This window comes from Gavia stellata, chromosome 3 (genome assembly GCF_030936135.1).
Source record: "Gavia stellata isolate bGavSte3 chromosome 3, bGavSte3.hap2, whole genome shotgun sequence".
NCBI classification, from domain to species: Eukaryota; Metazoa; Chordata; class Aves; order Gaviiformes; family Gaviidae; genus Gavia; species Gavia stellata.
The window spans coordinates 64,808,388-64,835,216 of NC_082596.1; the positions used below are offsets into that span (position 1 = coordinate 64,808,388).

The following is a 26,829-nucleotide window of genomic DNA, read 5'->3' on the forward strand; positions in this document are numbered from 1 at the left end:
GACTAAGAGCAATCAGGTTTTATGTGAAGAAGCTCAGTTAACTGAGTACAGGTGCAAAGGAAACAGCAGAAGTAATACGCTCTTCAGCACTTGTTATTTTTAATAGGAATCCTTTCCTCTCCTTGCAGCCTTTATGTGTGTGTGGCACTGTATGCTCAAGTAAAATACCCTCTGAAATACAGGCTTGATTTTCTTTTTGTTCAGAGAACCATAATTACTAAAAAAAAATCAAATTTGGTGATGTATTCCAGATGGGTCAAGTGAGCATTTTTGTAAAATATGCACTTAAATTTAATTGATTTAAGTTACACAGAACCTTTAGCAAGGGAACAGGCATTGTTAATTCTAGGTTTGAAGTTAAATAAAACTTAAGCTGTGACAAGTGCAGTGTCTAGAAAATAAGTGCCTGTGAAATATGCCGAAGTCCTTAAAAATACCATTCAGTGCTAATAACAGTAAATATCATTTTTCATACAACCAATATGTGACATTGGTTTCAGAAGAAATAAATGTATGGAATGCAGATTTTGAAATTCTATTAGGCTTCATATAATTATAGTACATAAAGAAAAGCGGTATAAGGTTGACATTACATTATCTGAGCTCTTCTAGGAACTTAGACATCTGTGTGGTTGGGAAAGTGAAAAAGAGACTTGGAAAAATCATGCTGCACTTACAGTCTGGCCATTTTCTCACCAAGATCAAACGCAGTGTTTTCACTGGAAATAAAAATATTTGTTTATTTTTCCTGAGCAGATTCTTCCCCATTTTCTAAACATCTATGCTATAGCTTGAAACAGTAGGTTAAAAGTTCCTCCAAAGCTGTTTGTGGGAAGCCCAGGCCTCCTTAGCTTCTTTGACAAGGGTGTTGACGATTTAAGGTCTCCAGCCTGCCCTGAGAGATCACTTATATCGAACAGCAGATGAAAAGCCAGTGCAGATGTAATTTATCGTCGGCGTTTCCTTCTAAAGAATAATTGTGGAGACTTGGCTAGATCAATAATATGGATTTTTGTTGTTAGGTCTTGTAGTCTGCACCATAATGAGAGATAGGGGACAGTGGCTGTTTTCTAATAGAAAATAAAGGATTGGTTTCCGTGTCTTTCTACATTTGAATGCAAAATGGCACACTTGAAACTAATTCAAGTTGTTAAGAAAAGGACCATTTTCTATTGCATTTCTGCTATCATATAAACATGGCAAGTTAGATCAGCCCCCTGTACAGCAAGTGAAATATTGCCTTTACATTTTCCTAAAAGTTAAAAAGTCGCAAATTTTGATGCTGGAATGATAAAATTGTTAAGCATATCCAGAAGAATGTAAAATACATCTATGTATCAATACATGCCTATAACGTCAAATGAAATATTATGTCTAGATATGAGGGATTCAACCCACATCAAGCTTCAGGGCTAAGAAATACTGTGCAGTTGAACTTAAAGTCACAGGTGATGAAGTTTTCTCTGTGTGTTTGTGTGGATATATGTATTTGTGCATATACTACAATACATACCCAAATAAGGTAATTAATTCATTAATATGCCTAAAAATCAATGTTGCAGAAAATCAAATGCATCACCACCTTTCCTGAGCTTAAAAAGCAGGGGCCAAATCTCCTCCAGTCTCCTGTTTTCAGATCCAAAGCCTCACTGACTCCATCAAGAGCCCTGCCTGCATGAGAGCTCCCAGAGCCGACCTAGAGGAGTGTGGAGTATTTAACTGGCAAATCATTTTATAGGGTGGATCGATTCCCCTATTTTAAAGCTTTTGTTGGTTTTGAATCATTTCTGTGTGTCTCAAAAAGCAGTTCCAAAGGCCCAAATACAAACTACCCAGTAAATCCGTAAGCTTGCAAAGATGCTATGGGTACTCTGTGTCCTCATTAGTGTATGAAGCTGCAGGCCATACTGAAGTCTGCTCCTGGATGTTAAACACAACATGAGCTAATTTACGACAATATGTAGATGATGAGCAATTTCTTGGTAGGCATGGAACAGCATTTAACTTTAAAGTGTGAATTTTATGCTGGAGTGTTAGGCATTACAGCTAGTTAGAAAGATTTATACTTAAAATTGATTAATTAATTAAATTAATATTTAATAATAATTAAGCATTATGTGTAGTCTTTCTATTGCTTTCCTTTGATATTTTGATGAATTGAAGAGCTACATACTGAAGACCCCGATAACAAATAAACAAATCCACAAAAAAAAAAAAAAACAAACCAAAGGAAAGAGATTATGCAGTAATCTCTGTGTAACAATCATGTATAACCTCAGCAATAATATTACTGACAAACATTTTGCAGTAAAATGCAGACTTTGATACAGCATTTAGCACGTATGCAGTCTCCGTGTGATAGTTAGGATGGGTTTCCATTCTGCTTTTTCTGGGTTTTTTTAATTCAGTTATAATCACAGATGGCTAGAACTGATTGCTAAATGGAGGTACTGAAATTATTTCGCACCTTAGAGACTGTCTTGGGATACTCTCCTCAATGGACCAAATTTTCAAAAAAGCCCAAAGTCCTGTAAAATTTCAGTCTGCTTTTCATGACCAGATTTGGGTGCAAAAAATAACAAGACACCGTTTGCTTTATTCTGAACTGGAGATTATTACGTGCCAGTCGCATTTCATAGGCTAGCTAGCTGGTGGATGTTAGTCAGCATTTTTATTGATCCCATTTTAGCAGCGGGGTTCAGGCTGCCTTGGACTCTTTGAAGGAATTGCTTTCCTCCTTGTAGCGCTGGTCCCAGGGACTCCTGTGCTGCGGCGACTAGGGTGGGGAGCTGGGGTTCCCTTGGGGCACCCCATCGAGACAGCGGTGGAAGAGAGCAGCGGGTCTCTGTGGTGATCTGTGGGGAGCTCCCACTCACAAGATGGCCTCTTGCTTATATTAATGCCGTTCAAAGTTAGCTGAGGCACTGTGCTTTTCCAGAAAGTCCATGTATTAGCGTGTCTGGTTGCGTGGGAATAAACAACGTGGAGGTTTCCATCCCTCTGTCTTCATAGGAGGACTTGGTAATTTGACACGCGACCTCTTAACCCAGCCGTCTTTTGTAGAAACTGAATTTCCTTCCCCACGGGCAAGAATTTGAAGGAGACTGTTAGTTTCAATGAATTCAGCATCATTGCCCCACCAGCCCCCTCTCCGCTATGTTACTGTGAAGGAGACAATTTGGCTCCATATGACTAATGCGATTCTTTTTAACAAAATATTTTTAAAATTTCAGTCTTATCTGAGGTTATTGAGTCTCTATCTGAGGTCAGCATTATTAATTCATAATGACCTTCCATGTGGCCTTCATGGGCTGAAATTGCTGTGCATGTTAGTACAGACTGAGTAAAAATATTGCTGTGAAATGATAGACTGTATTTATAAACAGGGCAAAATCCTAGCTTCTATTAAAAAAAAAAAACCCTAAAATGAGAGCATTTACACACTTCTAATGAGTACTGAGCTTGGCAAAAGTCTCTCGAATTGGCCCAGAGGTTTGGAATGAAGAATTATCGTTTGAAGACGAACACTACAAGTTCTCCTGCAATTTCAATAGCAATCCCCAGACTTGTTTTCTTTATGTCATGAAAACTTTAGAAACATAAACAGTGCTGAATTGCCACTGGTACTGAATAATGTGGCTTTTATTGTTGCCTGGGCTCTACTGTATATTCAAGAAAATAATTTAATACTTATTAATAAATAGAAGGTAACTAAAGATGACTGTGATGTAGTCTGTTGAAAATTTCTCAGTACCCTTAATTTGTTAGTAAATTCAATATATTTTATTTAAGCAGAATCATATATACAGTATATTAACTTTTTTTCCAGGCAATCTTTACTCAGCACAGAAAGGCCAGATGTATGGGAATTGTAAAAAATCAGGATATGCATAAAAACTGTTCAAGTGCATAAAGCAGCCCCATCTGGAAGACATCTAACAGAAATGAAGTTGTACAAAACCATTCCATTGATAATAAAGCTAATTTTTATGGGTCTGACAAGTATGTAATTATGTTCAGTGGTGCTTTTCAGATTTTATCACAGTCAATAAACCGCAGTGGTAATTTCATTCCCATTTGACATATTTACATGGAAACATTTGATTGGAGGAATTAGTAACCCTGAAAGCCTTGATAGATATGTTTTAATGATCTGTGACCTCCGCAGTCCCTCATCTGTTTATTGTTGCAACAGGCGAGAAGTCGTTCCTCTGTGACCTTTGTGGCTTTGCCGGCGGGACACGTCATGCCCTCACCAAGCATCGGCGGCAGCACACAGGTCAGTAAAGCTGTCTTTACTCTTTGCTCTATTTTCCCCAGCAAGGGAGTCCCTCTACGCTGGAGAGTAACGCAAGTCAAATAGCACGTTACAGCACAAATAATACATCGTCTCATTGTTCACTTTGTTTTTTCTCATTTTTGTAAAATGTGTATGCCCAAGGTCTGCATCAAATCTGTTAGCTGGGAGTTTGAATAATTGCTTGGGGGGGGTGGTGGTGGTGTATTTTTGGTGTTTTTTCTGAAGGAAGTAGAATTGTAAAGACTGGCTTTCTTCTTTAAATGAATGCTAAGTCTACTGATTTTTTTTTCCAAGGCCCAAATAGATTACCTACTGTGAAGATTTTGCAAGAGTCTGCTAGAATGTCCCTGGGTGAAAATTAGAGACTACATATAGATTAATCCATTATTTTGGACTGAGACATAGTTGAAAGCTAGTGTTGTTTCAGTTGCCCTTTTGTAATTTTAAGATAGTTTGTAATTAATAGGTGCAACTTTAAGAGTTACCACATGGTTAGCATGTAAAACAGGATTTCTCTCCCAAAATTAGTAAAACTTTCCTACCACCTGTTATAAAAATTTAATATCAGATAAAATTAAATTGGTTCTTAGTTTCAGAAGACCAGAAAAAGTGTAAGTATTAAACAGTTATTAATACATTTTACCTTAATTGTGCTTTTTAGTAGCTCTTTGTGTTTGATTATTTGAATAGATTTTGTTCAAACAGACGCAGAGTGTTGCTGATTAAGCCACTGTAGCTTTTGTTTTACTGACTAGCATGAGGATAATGTAATATCATCAGGAATTGCTGTGTGAGTTAAGTGACCATTGTCTAATGTACAGTGGAAAGAAATGGCTAACAAATGAGAAGCTGTAGTTGTTACATCATGAATTTTCCATGGATTTTGTAAAGGAATCTCAGTGGGAGATTTTATTATGTCCCTGAATAAACTAATCTTGATTCAGGACATACACCATCTAAGTGCGTAATTTCCTGGAGAGCAGAACAGCTACTCTCTTTCTTGAGAGCCTGAAGCCATTCTTTCCACCCTGTTTTCAGTTTATTAAAGCAACCATATTGGGAGGAGAGTCTGATGCTTTCAAAAAGGTGGGCTTTTCAGTGCCAGTTAAGCAGTATCTTGAAACGGATAGGCTCTAAAAAAAAATATGCAGGGCCAAACTTTTGCCCAGTAATCATACTTTCAGAATTTTTCTTCTGATAACAAGGAACATACGTTTGTGTGAAAGTACTGCCACAGTCAGTTCCCATTCACTGCAGGGAGTTTGAATTTTTAAAGTGTCCAAGAAAAGGCATTTAGTAAATGTAATAAGTTCTCTTAGTATTACACTCTCTGAATGATAACAGGAGCAATTGCAACTACCGGAATGGAAGTTGTATGCTTCAATTATAACTAATGGTTTCCATTTTTCTGGAGCTTTGAGGAATTTTCACATGTTGGCTAAAGGTTACCAAAGGTGGGCTAAGAATGAAAATGATTCATTTTTCTTTAGTAGAAATAAATAATAGCTATCAGTGGGATGGGAACTACCTTTTGTCTTTGATTGGCCTGCCATGTGGTACACTGGGATCATGCATATGTCTAGGACTTACAGTCAGTGCAGCCACACAAATGATATACAATTATTTCAGAATGGAAAAGTGAAAGAAATGCATATTCTTGTCTTTACCCTTCTTGTCTTTACCTATTATGTGAGTGCAGATCTGGTTTCTCAGAAGTGTAAGCCCTTATCATTGGTTATATATTTATATTTTTTGTATCATTAGGCCACAAGCTGATAGAAAAAATATTTTATTTCCTGGTTTATGTCCAAAATTCGGCTGAAAATATGGTATGTTCCTGGTGAAAAGCTGTCCAGGTTTTCGATGCCATTTTGCCTTTCTTTTGCCAGTATGGTAGAGACTTTTGTGCTATGATCACAGGGATTCACAGTTTATAGATCATGAAGCTTGCATCTAGCAGGCATAACTTTATATTTTATGTCAGGACTGGAGGCTCGTTATTACTTTGCTATTAACTTTATACTGTACAGGACAGTATCTCAGAGGCAGAGGGATCTGTCTTTTTGGCATTTATCTGCCTCTGTGGCACAAACAATCAGAGATGGTTCTTTAGCAGAAAAATTATCTGTAGCTTCTATTTGTTTCAAGGAGAATGACACAATCCACCTTTGCCTGCATTGTTGCACTTACCATGGGTTCCCTTGTATTTTCATCCAGTGCACAACTTTATCTCAGTCCTTAGCTGCATGCACTCTTTGTACCTGTATTTTTTCTTCTGTGTCCCCAGTTGGCACAATTTTCCCAGAGCAGAATGCCAAAGCAAATTACAATCAGGTTTGAAAGGGATAGGTATCAAAAATAGTCTAAATGGCTTAAATAATTCCCTACTGTAATACAAGCTGTCTAGGGAGCTGACACAGAACATCTTCCAATCCAAGATTTACTTCTATCACCTGTCAGAGACCCTTGATTCAAGGGCAAATGAGCAAATCCTCACATGTAGTTGAGGAGTCTTAACCGGCTTAACAAGCCTCCTCTCGTCCCAGCCTCAAGGCCTGAGATGTCCTGACACCCCAGAGAAATGTTCAGCTGCTGATAGATATTTGACACAAGAGAAGACTGGCTGTAGGACCAGCCACTTAGGCTTTTGATGCTCTTGAGTCTGCTATTTCTTACTCTGTTCCTCTCTTTTTAGATGAGATTATTTTTATGTACCTGGAGAAATACCTTTCCCTTGTGAAAGATGCATTTTCTTTGGAAATATTACAGGGAGCATAAAGTATAACTCAGTGTGAATAAGCTGGCAGAATCTGGCCCTCAGTCACTCGTGGGGCAAAATGTAGGGACTCGTTTGGTAAATAGGATGTTATCCCTGGAAGATATGTTTCTGGTTTTTAAATGAAAAGAAGTACAGGAGTGTTAAACTGAAGAAAAAGCCATTAATTTTAAGACTTGAAAAATGTTTGTACTTTATTTATTTGCAAACATGATGCATCTCCATACAGATTTCCTTGATATAGACTTTCTCAACTGTAAAGTAGAACTGAAGTAGAAAAAAATAATTTGACCTCTCAAGAAATCCCTGGTGTTTCACCAGTTGACTTTTTTATTCTATGTTAAATATGTTATGTCCTTAATGACTGACCTGGTCCTGTGAGAAGCACACACTTTGAACACAGAATAAGCTAGGTCTTCAGCTGGTTTTGTCCTGGTAAAATGTTTTAGCATTATTTTATGATCTGAATGCATCTTCTTCCAGTCCTGTTCTGCAAGAATCAATCTGTGAAATCGGCAAGTCTTTTACTGGCTATGTAAATATCAGTGGCCTGATCTTCTATTTTTTTAATTGAAGCAATGGCAACTTCAAGAGTGGTCCAGAGTTTGATCAGAATTCTTCTACACTGTAAAGAATATTTACATCTCTGTCTTTGTTGAATGCTTTGCAATAGGCACTTGTGGCTGCCTAGGCTGTGAGCAGAAACTGTCTCAAGAAACTTAGACTGCTTGCAATATCAGCTGGTGCTCTGTGGTAAATAAGGGGCAGCTTGCGGTGCTGGAAGAACGTAGATGCTGTAGTTGTGGTGTCTCAACATGACCGGGAGGAAAAATTTTCATCTTTTGAGTCATCCTGAAACAATTTTTTTTGATTCAGATTTTGTCCCAGTAAGAAAATCTGACTGAAGGTAGCAAGATAAATAATTAGTGCAAATTTTAGTGTTGGCTGAATTTAGAATTAGTTAAATTCCACAAAGAATTTAAGCGATTATCTGAATTTTGTAATAAAAAAGAGTAAATAACCCCTAAATCAGCCACCAAAACCATGCACACACACATGGAAGAAACATATAATATCACATAATTTAAATATTTCGCCTTAATCATGATTAACTAGGAAACTGCATAAGAGAGAAAATCAAGCAAAGGTAATTAATTCTGGCTTGAAATGAAAACATGAAAACACTTAATTCTTAATTTTAATATTTTTTTTATGTTCTTGCTCTTGTTGTTCTGATCTCCTCCTTTGTTTGTCTGCCTCTTGGTACCACTCTAGTTTTCCCTTCTTCTGCATGTTTCCCAGTAAACTTCCACTTCGTGCTGTAGTAGCTGGCTCCCTCCAACAGTGCTGATCAGTCACAGTCTGTCTTCTCTTGCATGACATTCTTTTTTTAATGTTGGTTAGTACTCCTGCAAATTGCAAAAACCCCATCCTCATCTTCTACACAATGGCACTCTACATTTACTTCTCATGCGTTGTTGTGGTGGAATCTTCCTTGGGATCATAGAAGTACATTACAGTAGTAGAGTGTTAGAAGGTAAGTACACTTACTGTGCACAGCAGTTCTATGAGAGTCACCCTGAACCTATGGAACTGCTTAAGAAGATTGTGTCTTTGTTCAAATATTTTCATAAATTTTTGAAGATGGTAGCTTATATCGTACTGATCACTGTTTGTAAGATTGCTTCTGCTCACTCATTTCAATCTTGCGCTTCTGGAGACATTTATAGGTCAATGTCATAAAGAAAGAAAATTTAATAATATATGTGTTTTTATCCAGATGAGTGACTCACTCTGTGTTTCTATTTCTCATGTGAACTGCTCTTTGACTTTAATGTGTAGTTACATTACTCGGCATTGAATTTAATGTATAATGTAGCCTCTTCCCTTCAACTTCCCCACCACAGCTTAAAAAAATTATCATGTTGAATACCACAGAAAATGTAGCACAGTAAGAAGACTTACTGCTCTTTTCAGCAAGAGGAGAGGTGAAATTTGAAGGGGATCTGTGTTGTTTTTCCTTTTCCATTTATGCTAACATTTGTAGCAGAGCGTGGAACTTTATTACAGCAAACTTTCGGCCAGAAATGACGCCAAAAACCTGGGTATTGTAAAACTTTCTCTCTACTGCAGAGAAATTGTCTAGTGGAACAATTTTCCTCCCGTTTCTGAGCGTACAAATGTCAATCATTTTTGCTATGGAAGAGCAACCCTATGGCATCTACAGGGTTTCTCATAAGAAAACAAGGGAGCAAGGATGTACTTACTTTTATATGTCTTATATGCAAAAAAGTTGACCAGACTAAAAGCAAACAGAATTTACTTTAATATACTTCAGGCTTCGTTAGCAAACCTATAAGTGCCTCTCCAGGGAACAGCCTTAACAAACACTAGAAAGAATTGGAAATAAGAAGAAAAATCCTGTAACATGTAAGCAGATGGCTGCGTTTTGTGGTCTACTCATTCCTCAGGTCAAATGAATCTTATAGGATTCTTTCTGTGCTACTCAACACATCATGTGAAAGACAAATAGGACTAAAAGCAATAGTTTCCTGTTGAGACAACCAAGGTAAGATTTCTTCCATCTTACTAAGATTCTGATTAGTCGCTCAAGACCTGCAAATTGAAGGCACCATTTGATTTTTAATTTTTTCCTTCATTTATGTGAAAGCTGGATCCTCAGTAGCACATTCATATGAATGCTGTATATCACCTATAGGTAAAAATTGTCTGGACAGTCATGATTATAAATAAAAAATTCACTTTGCCATCCACAAATCAACATCTATCACCAAGATTTATAGTTTTTGTTATTGTATTATTTCATTTTTCCTTTAAAAAGTACACGTTAAGTACTTAACTGAACAGAGAAATTTATGATTGCAGTGAGATATGCTCTGTGTCCTAAAAAGCTCATCATCAAAGACAGAGAATTCAAAAGAGGTAAAATCAGAGAAAAAAGGAAGAAGTAAAGAAAAAGAAAAATAATTTGAGGGGGCCAGGGGGGAAAGCTAAGATAGATGGTGAAAGAAGTCAGTGCAGAATTTGGAGAGGCAAGAGAAAAAGAAAGCCTTAGTCTATTAAGCCTTAAGCTTAATAACTGCTTTTGTACAGACTGGTGCTCCCCATCATCTGACCCTTTTATCAGGTGCTTTCCCAAACTTGGATTGTTGGAGCTGAAATTTTCCATGTCAGGCGATGCACTTCAGAATTTGCTTGCAGTATTGTCAAAAAAGCAAAACCATTTCTTCTTTTGTGAACCAGTGGTTAGGAAACATAGCTTTTTGAAAGTGCTTGTGTCAAGAAGAAAATAAAAAACTCCAAAGATAGTGGGTCCTTGATCTTGGAACATGTGTCATTCCTTTTTTCCCCCACAGAGCTTGTTGACCATGGGGGCATTTTGCGGCACTTACCCTTCCTTTTCGTGGGGTTTGTTATTGATACAGTTATAGATGGTGAGGCATGGACAAGTCTTCTATGATGGGGGGAGGGGGGGGGCGGGGGTAGGCTTGGGGTTTTTTACCTTTATTAATCTTTAAATACATAGACTTTTTTCTTACTTGCACATTTCTGGATACACTATTTTATAGTTACTACACAGTGTTGTTTAAAAAATACTGTTAGTATTGCTTTTTTGATTTGTGTTATTTTAATTTTGTATTAATTAGAAACTTGACTGGGGGTGAGGGAGAATCCTCCTGGAATACTTAATGGTAGCCCATATTAAAAAATAAAATTAAGTTTATTGCCTGAAATGTCTGCGGGCAGGAAGGGGGAAAGGAAAATTGGGGCACAAAGGCTGATAAAGAGCATTCTGGCCCAAAGATAAGGAAGACGAAATATACTTAAATTAGTGGGTCCATGGAAAACTTAAACAAATAAATAAAAGTACTGCTGCTACAGCTAATATACTCTTCAACACTCCCCAACACAAAGAAATACCTAGTCATCTTTTAGATTTTTTCAACTGTACTTATCAACCTGGTTATTTTTTCATAAAAATAAATACTTTTTCTCCTGTGCAGCTGCTAAGAATTACCAGCCATGCTAGGACGTCTTTTTTCCTCGCAGTTTAGCTGGCTTTTGTTGTGTGGTGCTGCTGTGATGTATTTTCTGTCAGGTGAGATTTACACATAGTGCACTTGACAGGAGCAGTTAGCCACAAGGATTTCCTAAGGAGAAACTTCCTGGAGCAGTGGGCAAGGATTATCATTTTTCTTTTGGTCACGATGGAATTTGAAAGCCCTCCTGGTTTCCACGGGCCCTCGCTCGTCTGTTGGCCTCGCTAGCCCTGCTCCAGCACAGCAGCAAACCTTTACCTGATCCATCCTCCCCTGAATAGCAAACTAAAAATCTTCTTTCAGTTCAGATCTGCTTTTTTTGCAAGGGGGCAAGTTGGCAAGGTTCTAATGCATTTTAAATGAAAGCAGTTAAAATAAGTATGTATGTTATCTAAAATACCTGTGGCTTTCCTTCTTAGGCTTGAAAATGTTGCTATCTTCTTTAATACCAGAAGATAAAATAAATCAGGCGCAGGAAATCTTCAGTTCAAGAACAGGTTACGTTGCTAGGGAGTCTGTGGCCTCCCAGAGAGTTTAATTGAAGCAGCAGCCAGTACCATTCAAGCTGCTGGGAGAATCAGCTTCTCCAGAGCAGAGAGTCAGTGTCTGACAAGAAAACCCCATTTGGGGCAGGAAAGACATACTTCCTAGCAGTCTCAATTTGTCCAGCATAGAGGCTTCTGCATTGTGTCCTGCCCCTTCACCTTTTCTTGTCCCGTGAAACAATAAATGAAAAATAGTGCCTGGTATTCTCTCCAGCGGCTGCTAAAAGCAATTATTCCAACTCTTTATGGAGCTTTCACAGGCTGCTCCGTTGTCCTTCCTTACAGCCTTATGGGCTTTTCAGGTCTGAGGACCTTGCATTTCTTTTTGCCTTGGGAGAAAAAAAACCTCAACAGTCTGCAAGAATGAAAAATGCAGATTTCTCTCTCTTCTTAGAATTCTGGCAAAGTCTCTTTGGAAGTCTTGAGTGTCTCATGCTTGAAGCAGGCTTGAAAAATCTGGCTTGGAGGCATGGCTGCTTGGGAGTGGCCTTCTGCTAGTGATGTGTCTTCTGCTGGTGGTGTGTCTCCTGTCAGTCCGAAAAACTGCAAATTGTATCTGCTAAGAGGCTTAGGGCTCAATTTTGAAACTGCCTGTTCCAGACCTCTGAACAGTATACAGTGTAGGTGTCCATCCCTAGCAGTTTATTCAGACTTATTAAGTTAGGAATGTTGATTCCTTATGTAGTCTTTAGGATAAATACTTCCGAAGGCTTGGACAATGCAGTCAAGATCACGTAAGTTAGGAGATGCCTTTTGTCTTCTGCATACAAAAAGAAACCTGTTTCCTCCCTAAATGGTAATTACATGTGCCTGTGAGCTACACAGAATATTTCTGGAGCAACCAGTTGGAAAAATGGGATGCAGGTGTCTCAGCTAAGTGTCACAATATGTGTATCTGTCATGAGATTTTGTTTTAGTGTCTTCTAAGGGGTGGACCCCTCCGCTGGAATGAAAAGTACTCTTTTCACATAAACACTTATAAGCTAGAGATTTTTATCTTTCTTTAATTAGTGGTCCCCTAGAAATTTTCAGTGCAGTTGCACATTCAGCAGAGATTGAATTTTAGTTTTCTGAAAATCTTATTGTCCTAGTCTAGGTTTGGTGGTTGGTTTTTGTTGTTTTGGGGTTTTTTTCATTAACCTTTCAAGTCCTTCTGCTGAAATTGGCCCACTGTTCGGAAAAGATTCACAAGGGCAGAAGGATAGCAGGCAAGAGAGGGGGAATGGAGCACTGAGTTCTGGTTCATATTCTCAGTCCTGGTTTATGTGTTTTTATTTAATGGATAAGATGAAAAATCCAGGACTAGAGACAAAAACAAAGACACTGTCCTCCCAGAGATGTTCCTTTCTGAGCAGGCACTGAGTACAAGCTTCAGACTGATTTCTCACCTTCTGTCTCCAACAGTGTTGCTTTCATGGCTGTTCATGGGCCCAACTTCAACAGAAGGTGTAGGGTGAGAGGAATGCCTGTCACCTGGTGATGATATTTTCATGAAATAAGGCCCAGTAACATGGTTACCCTGTTTCAGTGCAGTTCTTTGCTCCTTTTTGCTGCTGTGTGACACCACATGGGAAGTCAGCTGGCTACTGACTTGTATATGTCATAGTAAGAATATTATTTTGCAATGAATACATTGTATTTGGAAATCTATTTTGTATTTGCCGTTATATATATATATATATGGGCTAAAATCTAGCTCAAGGGATTTGCCAGAAATTTAGACTTGTCTTCCTTTTCTGTTGATGAAAACTGAAAATGCATATCTTCTCTTGTCACTTTCTAGGAGAGAAACCATTCAAATGTGATGAGTGTAACTTCGCTTCCACAACACAATCGCATCTGACACGACATAAGCGTGTCCATACTGGAGAAAAGCCTTACAGATGTCCCTGGTGTGACTACAGGTAATGAGTCATTAACTAAAGCATGATGAGAGAAGGGTTAAGGTGATCAGATGAGGTTCATTTGAAGTCACCAATAAAAATATATTGCCATTAAAACACCATCAGGGCAGCAGTAATTGCGTATTAAATTAGGAGCTAAATTTAAAAACTTAGTCTTCAGTATTTAGGTATTACTTTATAAAGAAAAACAAATGATGGGAAACCTTTTAGTGGTAACACTGCAGTGCTAATGTTGAGTGTTTGTTTCACAGCTGCTCTAGTGTCTGTTAGAATTCTCCATGGTGAGGCCACTTATCTGCATCGCCTTTTCAAATCAGTTACAGTTTTGAAATTTTTCTCGGTTGAGTTGCAGCCATTTCACCAAGAAAGGAAAAGTCCCCTAAAAGGCTTAGCAGCCTAAATACTCACCAGACACGTATTAGAACAGGAAGCAACTGGAGCTAGTTACAGTGCTGCAGAGTCTTGTTTTTCTGCTCCAGTTTTACTTCTCCTTGCCAGCCAAGTTGTTTGGATGAGAGTTGGCTAAGGTGTTTGCATGGGAAGTCTCCCATGTTCCACCATTAAAACCCATCCTGTTAGGACAGTAGATTAAGTTCTTAAAAATCACATGAATGGAGAGCTAAGGTTGCTTGTGGTGCTGATGCCATGTGTCTTTTGTTTATTATTGACTACTTATTAAATGATCTCATATTGCTTCTTAAATGATTCTTTACTCTTCTTAAACATACTTCTACAATCTTGAATACTTTTAATACCTTGCAGTGAGGTGGCTAGTCTATGTGTACTAGAAAGGAATCCATAGAAGCTATTCATGAGCAATTTGCAAGAGTTGATGTCCAAAAAGTTTTTTAAAAATCAGTATGATATTTGATAAATGACATGATTATGTGATGCGATGCATGTGCTGTGATGCATGCACGCAAGAGGAGAAAGTTAAACATTTGATTATACCACTATAGCATTTTTTATTTTGTTTTAATGCTGAGCATACGACTGTAATGTTCTTTTAGTACAAGTTTTAATGTAGTTTCCTAAAAGAAGATTGTATAACAAAGGCTAGCCTCTCTCATAATATCTGGTTTCACGCTATTTATGAGATACTTTACGGAAAGCTCCTGTACAGAAAGCTTCTACAGTAAAGTGATCATGCAGTTTCTGTACAAAAAATTTTGTTGCATTGGATTGTGCATGTGGAGCAAATGTTCTGTGAAATCTTCTGTATTGAGCACCTATTAAATTACTGCCTAGAACTGCAGAGAACTGAATTTGATAACCTCGAGGGGGCCTTCCATTTCTGTGCTGTTGCCTTAAAAGTCCCCCTGCTTTTTTTTTCTTTTTTCTTTTTGTTTTTAAATTAGAAGTGTTTCTGTTGGGTTCAGTAAGTCATCTGAGAAAGAGAGGTGGTTTTGTGTTTGTCAGAGTGGTTGTGTTAAAAGGCCTGTGTTGAGTGAAGTGAGATCATACAAGCGATATTGTGACATGATGTGCTGCAATGAAGGTAAAAGGAGTGCTTTGATGCTGCATGTTTGAGGAAGCTTAATCTCGGGGTCATCCGTTTTAATGAACCGTCCTGATTGGAAGGAATAGTCTTATTACAGAAGTAGGTAATGAGAGGTGGGTTACAGTGGGTTTGAGCTCCTGGCTTGAAGACCCTAGAGACTGGGAGCGTTGTAGATGTGAATCAGTTTGCAGTTTGGGGTTTGTTACACGGAATGAGTGGGTGCAGTTCCCTCACTCAGTGTGACAAAATGCATAACTTCAACATTCTGTTAGTGAAAGACTGGAGATAATTTTTCTTTGGATGGGCAGTTTTCTGTATGGGCTAGAAATTCCAAGAAATGACAAGTTTTTTACTAGTTTTTTATTATATTGGAGGTTATTAGAGAAGAAGCAAGCATAAATTATTTTGTCAGGATTAACAAGAAATCTCTGAGCATCCCCTGCCTCTATATTACTGAAAAATAAATGTTTCATGGTAAAAGGATGTTAGTTTCCACCCCTTGCAGGCCAATTTTGACCTAATCTTTGGAGGCTGATCTCTACAGATAGCAGCTGATGAAGCTTTGATTCTGCAGGAAATTTGTTCTGAGCTCAGCTGAAAAACATCTGGCAGGAATGCAGGAATCAGAGAGCTGCTGCTGCTGCTGCTGCTGCTGCTGCTGCTGCTGCTGCTGCTGCTGCTGCAAGTTCATAGAGGCAGTGAGGCACTGTGTAGCTGCAGAGGAGTCAGCAGAGGGTCTGCTGTATTTATTAGCCCAGCAGTCCTGCTTGTGCCTGCCTGTTTCCACAGTCCTGGGATATTAGCCAGCCTTGTTGGCAAGTATATTTTTTGCTCTCTATCCACCTCTCTCTTTTTTTTTTCCTCTCTCTTTTTTTGTTGTAAAATATACTTTTAAGGGAATCACATGTTGCCTCCTTGTCGACTCACCCAGTACTATCTTTTTTCATGGAAAGGTATTAGCAGCCCTGTAAATAATGTCCTTTATACCAGTTCAGCAGATGGTATGTACTCTTGCGAGTGTCACCTACAGAAAACATAAAATCAAGATTCTAAAATCTGCTGACCTAGTGGTAAAATTCACCCCCATATCTAGTGGTCGAGTTCTCACTGTGGTGCTTTCAGCTCAGCCCTTGCACTGTAAGTTCATCCAGACTGTTTCAGATGTTGCTGTTTAGTGTTGCTTGGCAACTGCAGACTCTTTAATGACCCTTGGAGTTTCAGCGAGGTGAATATTCCTCATTTTGTGTACCGATATGGAGTAGAGTATTGTTAGTGCTACCATAAAGTCTCCTTTCACTGATAGGTGAAGTGATCTCTCTATTCTATAAAGTAGTTTGAGAGACTTGAAATAAAAGAGTGTCTAAATACAAGGTATTTTAATTATTCCTGTTCAGCTCATCAGTGCTCAGAGGGTTCTTAGAGATTCCTGATTTCAAGCTTTTCAGTTCCTTGGGAGGAAACTGTGAACAATCATCCTGCAAAAACTTGCCAGTCTAGTGAGTGAAAGGCTAGCTAATCCTGGCTAGAAGTGCAGAAAGAAAGGCTATTAAAAGAAACTAATCTGAATTTAGGAACTGTTATGAAAATCAGGATCACCTGTGACTGGACAGGCACCTAGAACACTTTCTTTTTTTTTTTTTTTTTTTTTTTCTCCAAAAACTGAAGTGAAATAGGCTGTGAGATACTATGGGAAAAAATTTTATTTTGGCTGCATGGAACAGAAAAGGGAATTTATTCCCTATATAACCCACAACATGGGTAATTCTTCTCTTAACTAGGAAGACATAAATGGATATGGTTTTCTGAAATGAATAATAAACAAATCTAGTGGGTTTAGCTCACAGATTATATATTCTCAATAGCATGCATAGTCCCAAAAAGAAAATGGGAGATTTTGTTCATTTTATTTTACCAAGTTGCTTTTATAATTTATGTTTACACTTGTACTTCAATATTCTTGCAAAAACGTTACCGTCCATGTCTACTTTTTGTACGGTGACCGCTCGGTATTTAGTTTTGTCTAAATCTTTTGTATAGTGATAACAAAGAGATGAACATTTGCTTTTCTGTATAGCAGTATGCAACTTCTAGTAATGATCATAATTTGAAATTATATTTTCAGTGTAGTTTTTAAAATCTAATTTCTTTCAAAGGAAGAAAAATATATATATTCATAAATATAAAAATTTGCTTGTTAAATGTTTTGGTTATATTTTTTCGCATTTGTGTTTTCAATTTATGTTTGCCCTATTTAGATAAAAATATGCACAATTGTCCTTTGCATTTACTTTTTCAAATCACACAGCATGTCCCTCCATTCTTAAGTCAGTGTACTTTGTCATACAAAAGTATTGATTCACTCCTAATTAATGTTCAACTTAATTTTATGATACAGAATTGGTCTCATAGGGTCCTACACCACCATTACATATGCAATGCTTATTTTATATTTCTTAGTCGTTTAAGAAAGATGTCTTATGTGGCTAAACTTTTCAGATTACATGATCTTAGAGTTTTACTGACAACAATACTGTTTGCATTTGGTAATGGACACAGTAAGTAGTGAAGAGCCATATAACCTCCTGAAACTGAACAACGCCTGTGAACTTCAACTGATTTCTAAATCTGTTGACTGCATAGTCTGTGGCCAGACTTTCTAAACCTGCAACATATTTAGGCACCTGAATTTAACCTGATTTCAGCAGTGCTGAACTCCCTTAAGTCCTATGATGTCAATGAAAGATGCAGATATAGAGCATTTTCAAAAACAGAACTGGTTTTGTGCATGTGTCTAAAGTAAAGAATTAGGACTCTCATTTTGGTCATATGTTAGGCTTTAAATTCAACTCCCATTGGTACTGACTTTCCATGTAACTATCACAGCTTCTCAGGCAAGTAATAATTTATGTTCATGGTGTGTGGGGGGATGTTTCACTACGAAATGGATTTGCATTACATTGTTTTGCGGGGGGTCGCACAAAAGGCAGAGCCGTGCTTTTCTCCCGTAGTCAAATTTATTGGAGTTCAGGGCTCAGGAGGAGCACCGGCATAGTTTTGTGATACAGAAACAGTATTGCTACAACTTTGACCATGAGAGTGTGGGGCAGGTATAATGGTAATGTACTTTGTGCCATCCCTGTGCTGTAATTAAACAAAATGGCTCTCATTTCCCTGGGATTCCACTGTATGGTTAATTTTGCACACAGTGCGTAGTCCCGTGGCAATGAGAGGAAGGAAGGAATGGAGGGCAACATCCATGGGATTGGTGATGTTCTGCAGCCATAGATGAGAGGATTTAGAAGCTGTATAAAACAAAGAGCCAGGCCAGCAAAACAGCATTAATTCCGTAAATGCACCTTTCTGTAAAGTATATGACTTGTGAAGGATGTCTTACAAGACTGAGAATAAATAGCATACATTTTTAATATAATTATGTAAACTAAAATAAATATTTTACATTTATTATGCATAATAAAATAATTAGACAACATTCTGTAAGGGATTATGGCATCTGAAATTCCAACTGCAGAAGGATTCATTGCATGTTTTCAGCAGCAGCGGCAGCATGACTTAGGGGGAGTGACTCCACAGGGGCTACTTTTCTTTATTTGGACAGCATCCCTAGGGAGTTCCTACTTCCCTCTGACTTATAGTATCTGTTCATAGATCGTAAAGACCAGTTTATAATACACTCCAGGATTTGCACCTAAGTCATAAGAATGTACAAAGTAAATGTTTTCTCTCTGTTTATTTTGGTGAATTTAATAACTTCTAGTTCTCTTGGTATGATTGCATCAGCTGTGCGCTATTCCCTAGTTGTATCAAGGAGAACTAGGGACTACTTTAAATGCTGAGGTAACAATATGTACTTATTCACAGCAAAACTGAAAGGCTGTTAAGGCAACTTCTACATAAAATGGTAAAACAGTGTATTTATCATTAAAACGTTAACATTAATATGCTCTTTGTAACCAGTGAAATTTAATATGCATGTATAGGAAAGAACTAGGTTATACAACTGTATGGAACATTAGGCTGATGAGGACGCCAAGTGGCAACCACCACTGTGCTGTGGAAAAAGACTTTTTTGTATATATCACCAAGGCAGAATTAGGCAAAAAAAGTGAATATACTTTGTACTAGTAAGAAATTGCTAAGGACAATAATGCATGGATGTGATAGAGCAAACTGGGCCTTCAGGAAGCACTTAAGTTTCTGTTGTGGTCAGCAGCAGGAGTTGAGGATATCCAGTGCCTTGTGCTATAGCAGACTTATAAACAAAAGAAGATAGAAGTTTAGAGAGAAATTCTGTCAGTGCATGGGCATAGTTCCCAGGTGCAGAGTCCTCAGAATATTATTCAGCCCTTAGTTTTTAATAAACATTCAGATAAAATATTGGGTAATATTTCTATTAATCTGGAATAAAATATGCTGTAGCATTTAAGTCTATAAAAGAAAAAAATCTGAAATAAAATTTAGGTATAGCCACAAAACCACTAGTTATTCCAGGGTCTATATGGCATACAAAACAATGGTTAGTATTATTCCCTTTATGATGCTTCTGTTGCTTAATAAAACTTTTTATATTCACATAAGTTATAGCAGATAGTTCATGTGATGAACTCAGAATAAAAATATATAATGGTATAGTGCAAAATACAGATCAACTATCATGTTAACCAAGAGACTTGACATCAGATGTGGTTCCTAACATTCAGAAACTTGGAGAACCAGAGAGCATAGAGCATACAAATAATGACATGGCCCTCATTGGGAGATGTGTATGCTGTCTGCACTGACCAAGAAATCCTGTCTCTACAGTTTTGGAGAAATGTGTTGGTGGCAGTGTACGAAAGAACTTAAACTCCCTCTCACAGCGTTTCCCATCCTCCCTGCCAGATGCCAATGTCACTGCATGGACTGCTTAAGAGAATGTATGCGTATTGTAAAACATGATTGTCTCTTAAAAAAAAAGGCATATAGGTTCACGCATAAACAAATATTTTGGTGTTTGTAGACTTCATGACTATGGTCCAGAGTGACATTGCCCTGTTAGGAGGCACAGCATGCAATAGTATAGGCGCTTTGTGAAGTCCTTTACTTTCCATATTTTTAATTAATAGCACAGTAAATGCACTGTACTTGGTAGATGTGTAATATGGAATTTTATTTGTTTTAATGAATAATACTTACTCCTTATGATATGGAAATCCATCAATAATTCCATGAGCATTGGTAACTCCAACTTCTTTTCTTGGTTTTTTTTTTTCCTCTTCTTATTTCTATTTATTTATTCCTGTATTTCAATTTTTTTTCCTGTGGCCATTGTAAGTAAGAGGAATTAAAAATTGCCTTTTTAAGTCAATGAATCTGTGATTCTCATGCTAACACTGAACCACCGGACATGGGACTTTAAGGATCTGCCCCAGTATCTTTAAACCAGTCATGCAATTGCAAGCATTGATAATACTTTCTAGCCTTATTTTGGATTGAGTCTTTGAAGAACAATTTTAAGTGATGTGTTTAAGCCTAAATTACTCAGGGGTGACCACTGAGTTTAATGTTACTGAGACATGCAGCCGTTTAGACATCAGTGTAAAAATTCCTACATATTTTTAACTTCTGGCAGCTTCTCTCTGTTGCAGCCTGTTGTGCTCCTAGCTCAGAACTCCAATAGTTTGTTCACACTTTAAGTAAGTTCCACAAAAACATTCTCAGGTTCCTGATTTCTTTCAGTAGTTACTGTCTCCCCTTGCTGTTCAGTTTGGTCTTTGTCCCTAAACCTTTCTTCTTGTGCAGCCTCTCCCCTGCTGTACTGATGCTCTTTTTTTTGAATCAAAGTCCGACACACTTAAGCCAAAATCTGAAGTATTTGGTGTTTAGGAAATATGAATAAGACCACTTTGTGCAGTGGATAGATTAATGTAACTACTGTTTTCTATTATCACATTTTATCTTCTCCCTGTCCTCACACTTCTTTTTCCCTGTCACATGCAATCATCACTGTCTTATCTATTCCCCCTTCTTAAGGAGCATAAATGTGTTACAATAAATATACCTATATTTATATTTAATATATGGTTAATTAATGTTTATAAATCTGGAACACCAGCATGTATTTCAAACTAAAATAATCTCAAGTAGGTTGTATTTTGATAGTAAATAAAATTTTAATACTAACCTCAAGATGAATGGCAAGGCTATGGTCTTAATATAGCTTTTAGTAACAAAAAAGATTTGTATTTTCCTGTTCTTACAGTGCTTCTGATAAAAATGTACAGTGAAGATCTTTTATGTCTACAAATAAACTTTCATTTGTTGGAATACTTTGATCTAAAAATAATCATTGGCATCATAGCTTAATTAATATGACCCTTTTAGGTAAAAAGTAGTTTAAGGAAGGCCAAAGTGACTATACATGTTTTCTTTGCTCTTGCCTGTTAAAAAAGAATAAAAAATAAACATGTTTGTTTCTTTTATTATTCCTTAATCCCTAATCCAGTCATTATAAAAGGGCCAAAGCTATCTTTGGAGGCAGTCAATCTACAAGGAATTATTATTGTTGCTAACTACCAACTAACTCCCTGACTGGTAGTTAGCAATCTTTAAAACATTTTGGTAGTGTTATGGGCCTTAGAAATGAAATTAATAGGCACTAGCCTGTTGTGTTACATGTGGTTTATTCTCCAGGCAATATGGCTATTACCATGGAAAAAAGTCTCTGCATTAATGCTCTCTTTGTGACAACCTTCCCTCTTCCTCCTTCATACATGACATACAAAACAGGTTAAAATGTCAGGAAGTGACAGAAAACAAATTCAGTTCAGAAGTGGTTCCAGAAAGAGGTGTAGCCTAGTGTAAGGGGGAGAAAGGGAAGGTTTTTATCCCTTCAAAGGCTGATGAAGATGAAAGAAAGAAAAGAATTGTTGAATAGAAAGTAAAGGAAGGAAGGAAAGAAGAGGAAAAAACTGAGCTTCTCTGTCTGAGAAAAAGGTGCTACTTAGATACTTATAATGCTGGTGAGCAATTTTCCAAATAAATATGACTTTATTAGAAACTCCGGATTTATTGAGGCTAAATGAAGTTGCTTGCAGAGTCCAGCAGGGTTGCCCTTGTTCCTGTGACAGCTCCTGCATGAATTCCTCGGAGTGGTATGTTGGGGAACTTTGGGAACACAGGTACCACAGGGGTCCTCCATGAAGCTCCCTGCCTTGAAAGTGGAAGCCATGGGCTCAATGTGCCAAGCCTACATCTTTGCAGTGTGGCTGGCGGGTGTTTTCGAGGGGCTGCAATACAGTATGGTGGGACTGAGTTGGTGTCTGGGGTTTGGGAGGCTGGTGCTCCCGGCCACCCTCCCCTCCGATGGGGTGGGAAACCCCTATGGACCAAAAGCCCATCTCTGAGATCTTCAGCTCGCTAGACAATCTGCTTTGGAGACAGAGGCATCAGAGATTTAGAAGCATGGAGTTCCTGGGACACTGCTTCACACCTCATGGGTTCAAAGCTGCTGCTTAAGTTTGGTCAGTAAAAGCCTTGGCAGGAAGATGGAGAACCTGCCTCAAAGTCTACGTGTGCTTTGTGGCTCTCCATACCATCAGTCGCATTTTCTCTTTCCTGAGCTGCCGGGAGGAGACAGAGCATTCCCCACAGCAAAATGTGACATAAGGAGGACAGGCCATTTTGTATACAACAGCTTGCTTTCCCTAAAACCATTTTGCAGACTGTGTTGTACGATACTCTTACTTTATTCTCATAAGTCATGGATCAGGGATGTGTTTCACTTGAGGCTTTACTTACAAAGAGGCAGTCTGGAGAGGAGCTTATTGTCCAAGTAACTTACTATTAAGTTGCTCATTACGACTATTTTGTCCCTGATTTGGATGGTCTTTGTGGTTTTGCTAGGCCTGTTTAGATCTGAATGGCAGGCATAGGTATTGCTGAGATTTCTTAAAGACTTTCTTCATAAAAAGTAGCATTTAAAGCCCTTTGTTTTGCTATTGCAACTGATGAGTGCTGCTCTGGTGTTATTAGTCTTCTTTTGGAAAACCACTGGGAAAAAAAACACCTCAAAGATACTTACACATGCCAGGTGGTGATCAATTAGCATTTTAGTTTCCAGTTTCCTTTCTGCCTATTAAAAAAGTTGAAAGCGGTCATAGTAGCATTCATAGAATCTGATCATTGTTAGGTTTTGTTTCTTCAGTTTTTGTCTTTAACCTGTTGCATATTACAAGTTCCTGAATTTTGTGTTTTAATTTCTTTTTAAATGTGTTCTTTCAGAAAGGGAAAAATAATTAAGTGAAAACTCAGAATCCAAAATACATAGAAAAAGGTTGTCCCGCATTCTTGGATGCCTTGGGCCAAAGCTATTGCTTTTCATTTTACATCCTTGGAGAAAAGGTGGAGTCTGGACAGCATTCCTCATCTTCCCCTCACAGGTTATGTACGCTGAGGCTCAGTGTGCTGGGAGAAACAAGCTGGTGCAATGCTGCTCTCCCTTCTCCCACCCACACAGGCCAGGGCGCTGGAGTGGAGGCTTTTTATTTCCCCACCTCCTTCTGTAAGTGAACCAAAATACCTAATGGCAACTGAAAGAGGAAATAGCTGCTGCTGTTCATAGCCTGAGAGAAAACTGATTGTTCTTCCTGAAGTAAAGAGGGGGTCACAAAGTGACTTTTGACTCTCAAAGACTGCCCAGACCTCCCTGGTGCTCCCAGAGATGGTAACACAGCTGCAGGTTCATCCCCAACTTTCAGTCCAGTTCTAGTTTGCTTTTCCTTCTGCTTAGGCAAACAGCCCAACTTCACCATGATTCCTAGAATATAGCTCCATTCACATATATATGTATTATTTAAATAATGCTTTAAAGTAACACTTCTGATATTCTTCCACATTGCTGTCTTTTTTTTATTTTTAGTCATGTTATCATTTAAAAAACACACAACTAGAAACTCTGCAGTTCATAATACTGTAAAACTCTGTGTTATAGTCCTATAAATACATCGAGTGGGTCTAGTGACATCATAAACCACCTGAACATCATCCTACTAGTTCATTGTGATATTACTGGTACCCCTTAAAATACAGTATTTATAGCTTTGTATTTGTAACTTCAGTGCACTCTCCTTCAATCCCTGTTCGAGCTAATTGTAGATTCTCTCTAACAACTTGTAGTTGAGGACGTAATTTGTTCTGCTAGAAATCCTCTGTGGAAGGTCTTCCCATACTGAGTTTCCTCAAAACATTTCTGTTGAAATTTTGCACACACAGTCTCTAGGACAAACAATAGTTAAAATAATTTTGAAGTCATAGAAGGTATTGAGATTATCAAAATGAATTCTTAAGTTCTGATGATTTTTTCATTAGAAAAATGTGGTATTTCACACATCTTTCTGTTAACAAGCTCTTGGTAAAATACAGAGAACCATTTCCATTCACAAATTTTGGAGATATCTGGTATGAGTATATTAACATATAAAAAGCCATTAGTACTTTGTTTTCTTTTCAGGACAGAGATGTGCCTTTAGTTCAAAAAGGCAATTTTTATAAATCAGTTGACGAGGATTGATTTTTAGCCTGATGTCCCTAACTTATTCTGAGACTTGCACCAGACCATCCATCCATCTTCTGTCAGTTTCTTTAATAACTTTTTAAGCTGTTGGCCAGTTCCAGTCAAAACTGACTCACCGTAGTAGTTGCTGAGATAATTTAAATTCCTACATGTTTCCTGAAAGAGGTGGATGTGGAGAAAGGAGAGAAAAAAATCAGAGAGGAGTAGGCAGGCAAAGTTCAGCTCTCATGCATTCTTCTGTCTCGCAACCAGCCAGTGTATTGTTCCAGCCTCGCCACCCAGCACAGCTGGTTTTTCTTGCCTGATGGGAGTATCTTAAAGGACATGTTGGGGAGCTGCTGTTACTGCATTGGGAGATTTAGTGAACATGGCAAGAATCCATCGGAAACCATGCTTCAGTTGGTACAGTGCTGATGTATGAATGGTTTTGGGACCCAAATTACCTGTTTGTTGCAAGTGGTCAGGACAGGTAATTTTAAAAATTAAAACTTGAAAGATATTTTTAAGGATAAGGAGAACACACCCAGCTATCTATGTTTTTCTTTAGAAAAGAGAGTATTTGGAAGAGACTTGTTCCCCTGAGATTGAGAGCACTGACATTTCTTAGTCAGTGAATAGGAAGAACCTTCCCATTATACGGAGGGATTATTCCACAAGTGCTTTCTTTGGCATTTCTTTTGTTTTCTCGAGGTCATTTACTGACGGACTGTCACATAATGTGTAGTTCTAGGTGGATGTATTTACATGAGGAAAAAAAGCAAAGTTTGAACAAATACTAAGTTCTTTTTGCATGTTTTTAGTGATACTGAACATCCATGAATTCTCATCTCACATGGAGTCCAGTGGCTCTGTACCTATTTGGAATTCAACCTCTTCATTAGGTGACTAAATGTGACTTTCATCACATTTTAATTTGAATTTTAATTACTCAGCCTTTAAGATTTTGATCAGCACTAATAAATTATAGCACAGTCATCTTATACGGTATTTAGCTGATTGATTTTTGTATGCTAAAATGTAGTCCTTTTGAGGAGCAATAAAAATACTTTCAAGTAGAAAGGTTTCAAAGATAAAGGAATTTGTACCAGATTTGTTCAAGTCTGTGTCAGACCAGAGAGGGAAGACCTAAATCTGAGCCCTTGCGAGGGCAAAGCAGGTGGCTACTATCCATTCTGTTTAAATAAATGCAGCAACATCAAGTCAGGCAATCAGCCCAATCAAGGCCGGTGAGTGCAGCTTTTGGGAACTGCTGTGTGTTGCCTGGTGGTGGTGCAAGAGGTGAGAGATGAGTATACAGTATTGGGTGATGATAGCTCTATTAGTGCTCTAGGTTGCAGAATTGTATTCTGAAAGGCAAATACAGCATTTGTTTGTTCTAGCTGAGTTCTTGTCCACCCGCATCTGTTCCTGGCTTCCTCCTTTATATTTGGATCTCTTTTCCCTCAGAATAGTACAACATAATATCAGGATAATCTTTATTTTCTTTCCCTGCTCTGAAGTGCCCATTTTTAATTTCAGTTCACCAGTAGCATGTCAGGAGTACTGTAACAGAAAGGATAACTAAGCCCCTCTCCATCTAAGCATCTCTGCTCCATAGCTGAGTTGGGAGCCAGCTGTCACTGGCTGGATAGTGTCTACTGTCATGAGGTTGATGCTATAAAAAAAGTCCTGGCCCCACTGATGTTAATCACATCACCTCCATGTCCTCAGTGAAACCACGATTCTGTCTGCCATGAAGTACTTGCTTCTTAAGAGAGAAACAGAAAGCCAGGGAGTTGGCAACACCTTTCACAAGACTTTGTATCCTGAACAGTAAAAAACTTAAACTGGGCAAGTAGATTGTGGGATCAAGTACCCAGATACTTCTAGTTTCCGCTCAACTTTGCAGAGAGGATCCTGATCCCCTAAATCATGCCAAAAAACATCTAAATCCAAAAGCAGCTACTCATTTAGGAGTTTCTATTTTTCAGTTCCCTCTCTACTGAGTTTGCAAGTTCTCGCACAACTAAGTGAAATCGCTGAGGCATGCTCAGAAGTCTCTGTCCTGGGGAGATGGGTGTCTCTGCCTCAAGACTTTTGGTACACCTTTAAGGTGAACAGACTCCTATTCCTGTATTCTTGGCTATGTGTTAGAGGCCTGAATATTAGACAAGTCAGGATTCATTTAATTA

The 26,829-nt window shown here is 38.1% G+C and overlaps 1 protein-coding gene across 1 annotated transcript in view; it reads left to right on the forward strand.

Annotated features, from left to right (window-relative positions):
- Window positions 1–26,829, forward strand: part of ZNF407 (zinc finger protein 407) — a 322,326-nt gene that overhangs the window by 178,814 nt on the left and 116,683 nt on the right. Inside the window, exons 5-6 of the mRNA XM_059815515.1 lie at window positions 4,196–4,279; window positions 13,466–13,586. Of these exons, the coding sequence (XP_059671498.1) occupies window positions 4,196–4,279; window positions 13,466–13,586 (205 nt within the window). The remainder of the gene's footprint in view (window positions 1–4,195; window positions 4,280–13,465; window positions 13,587–26,829) is intronic.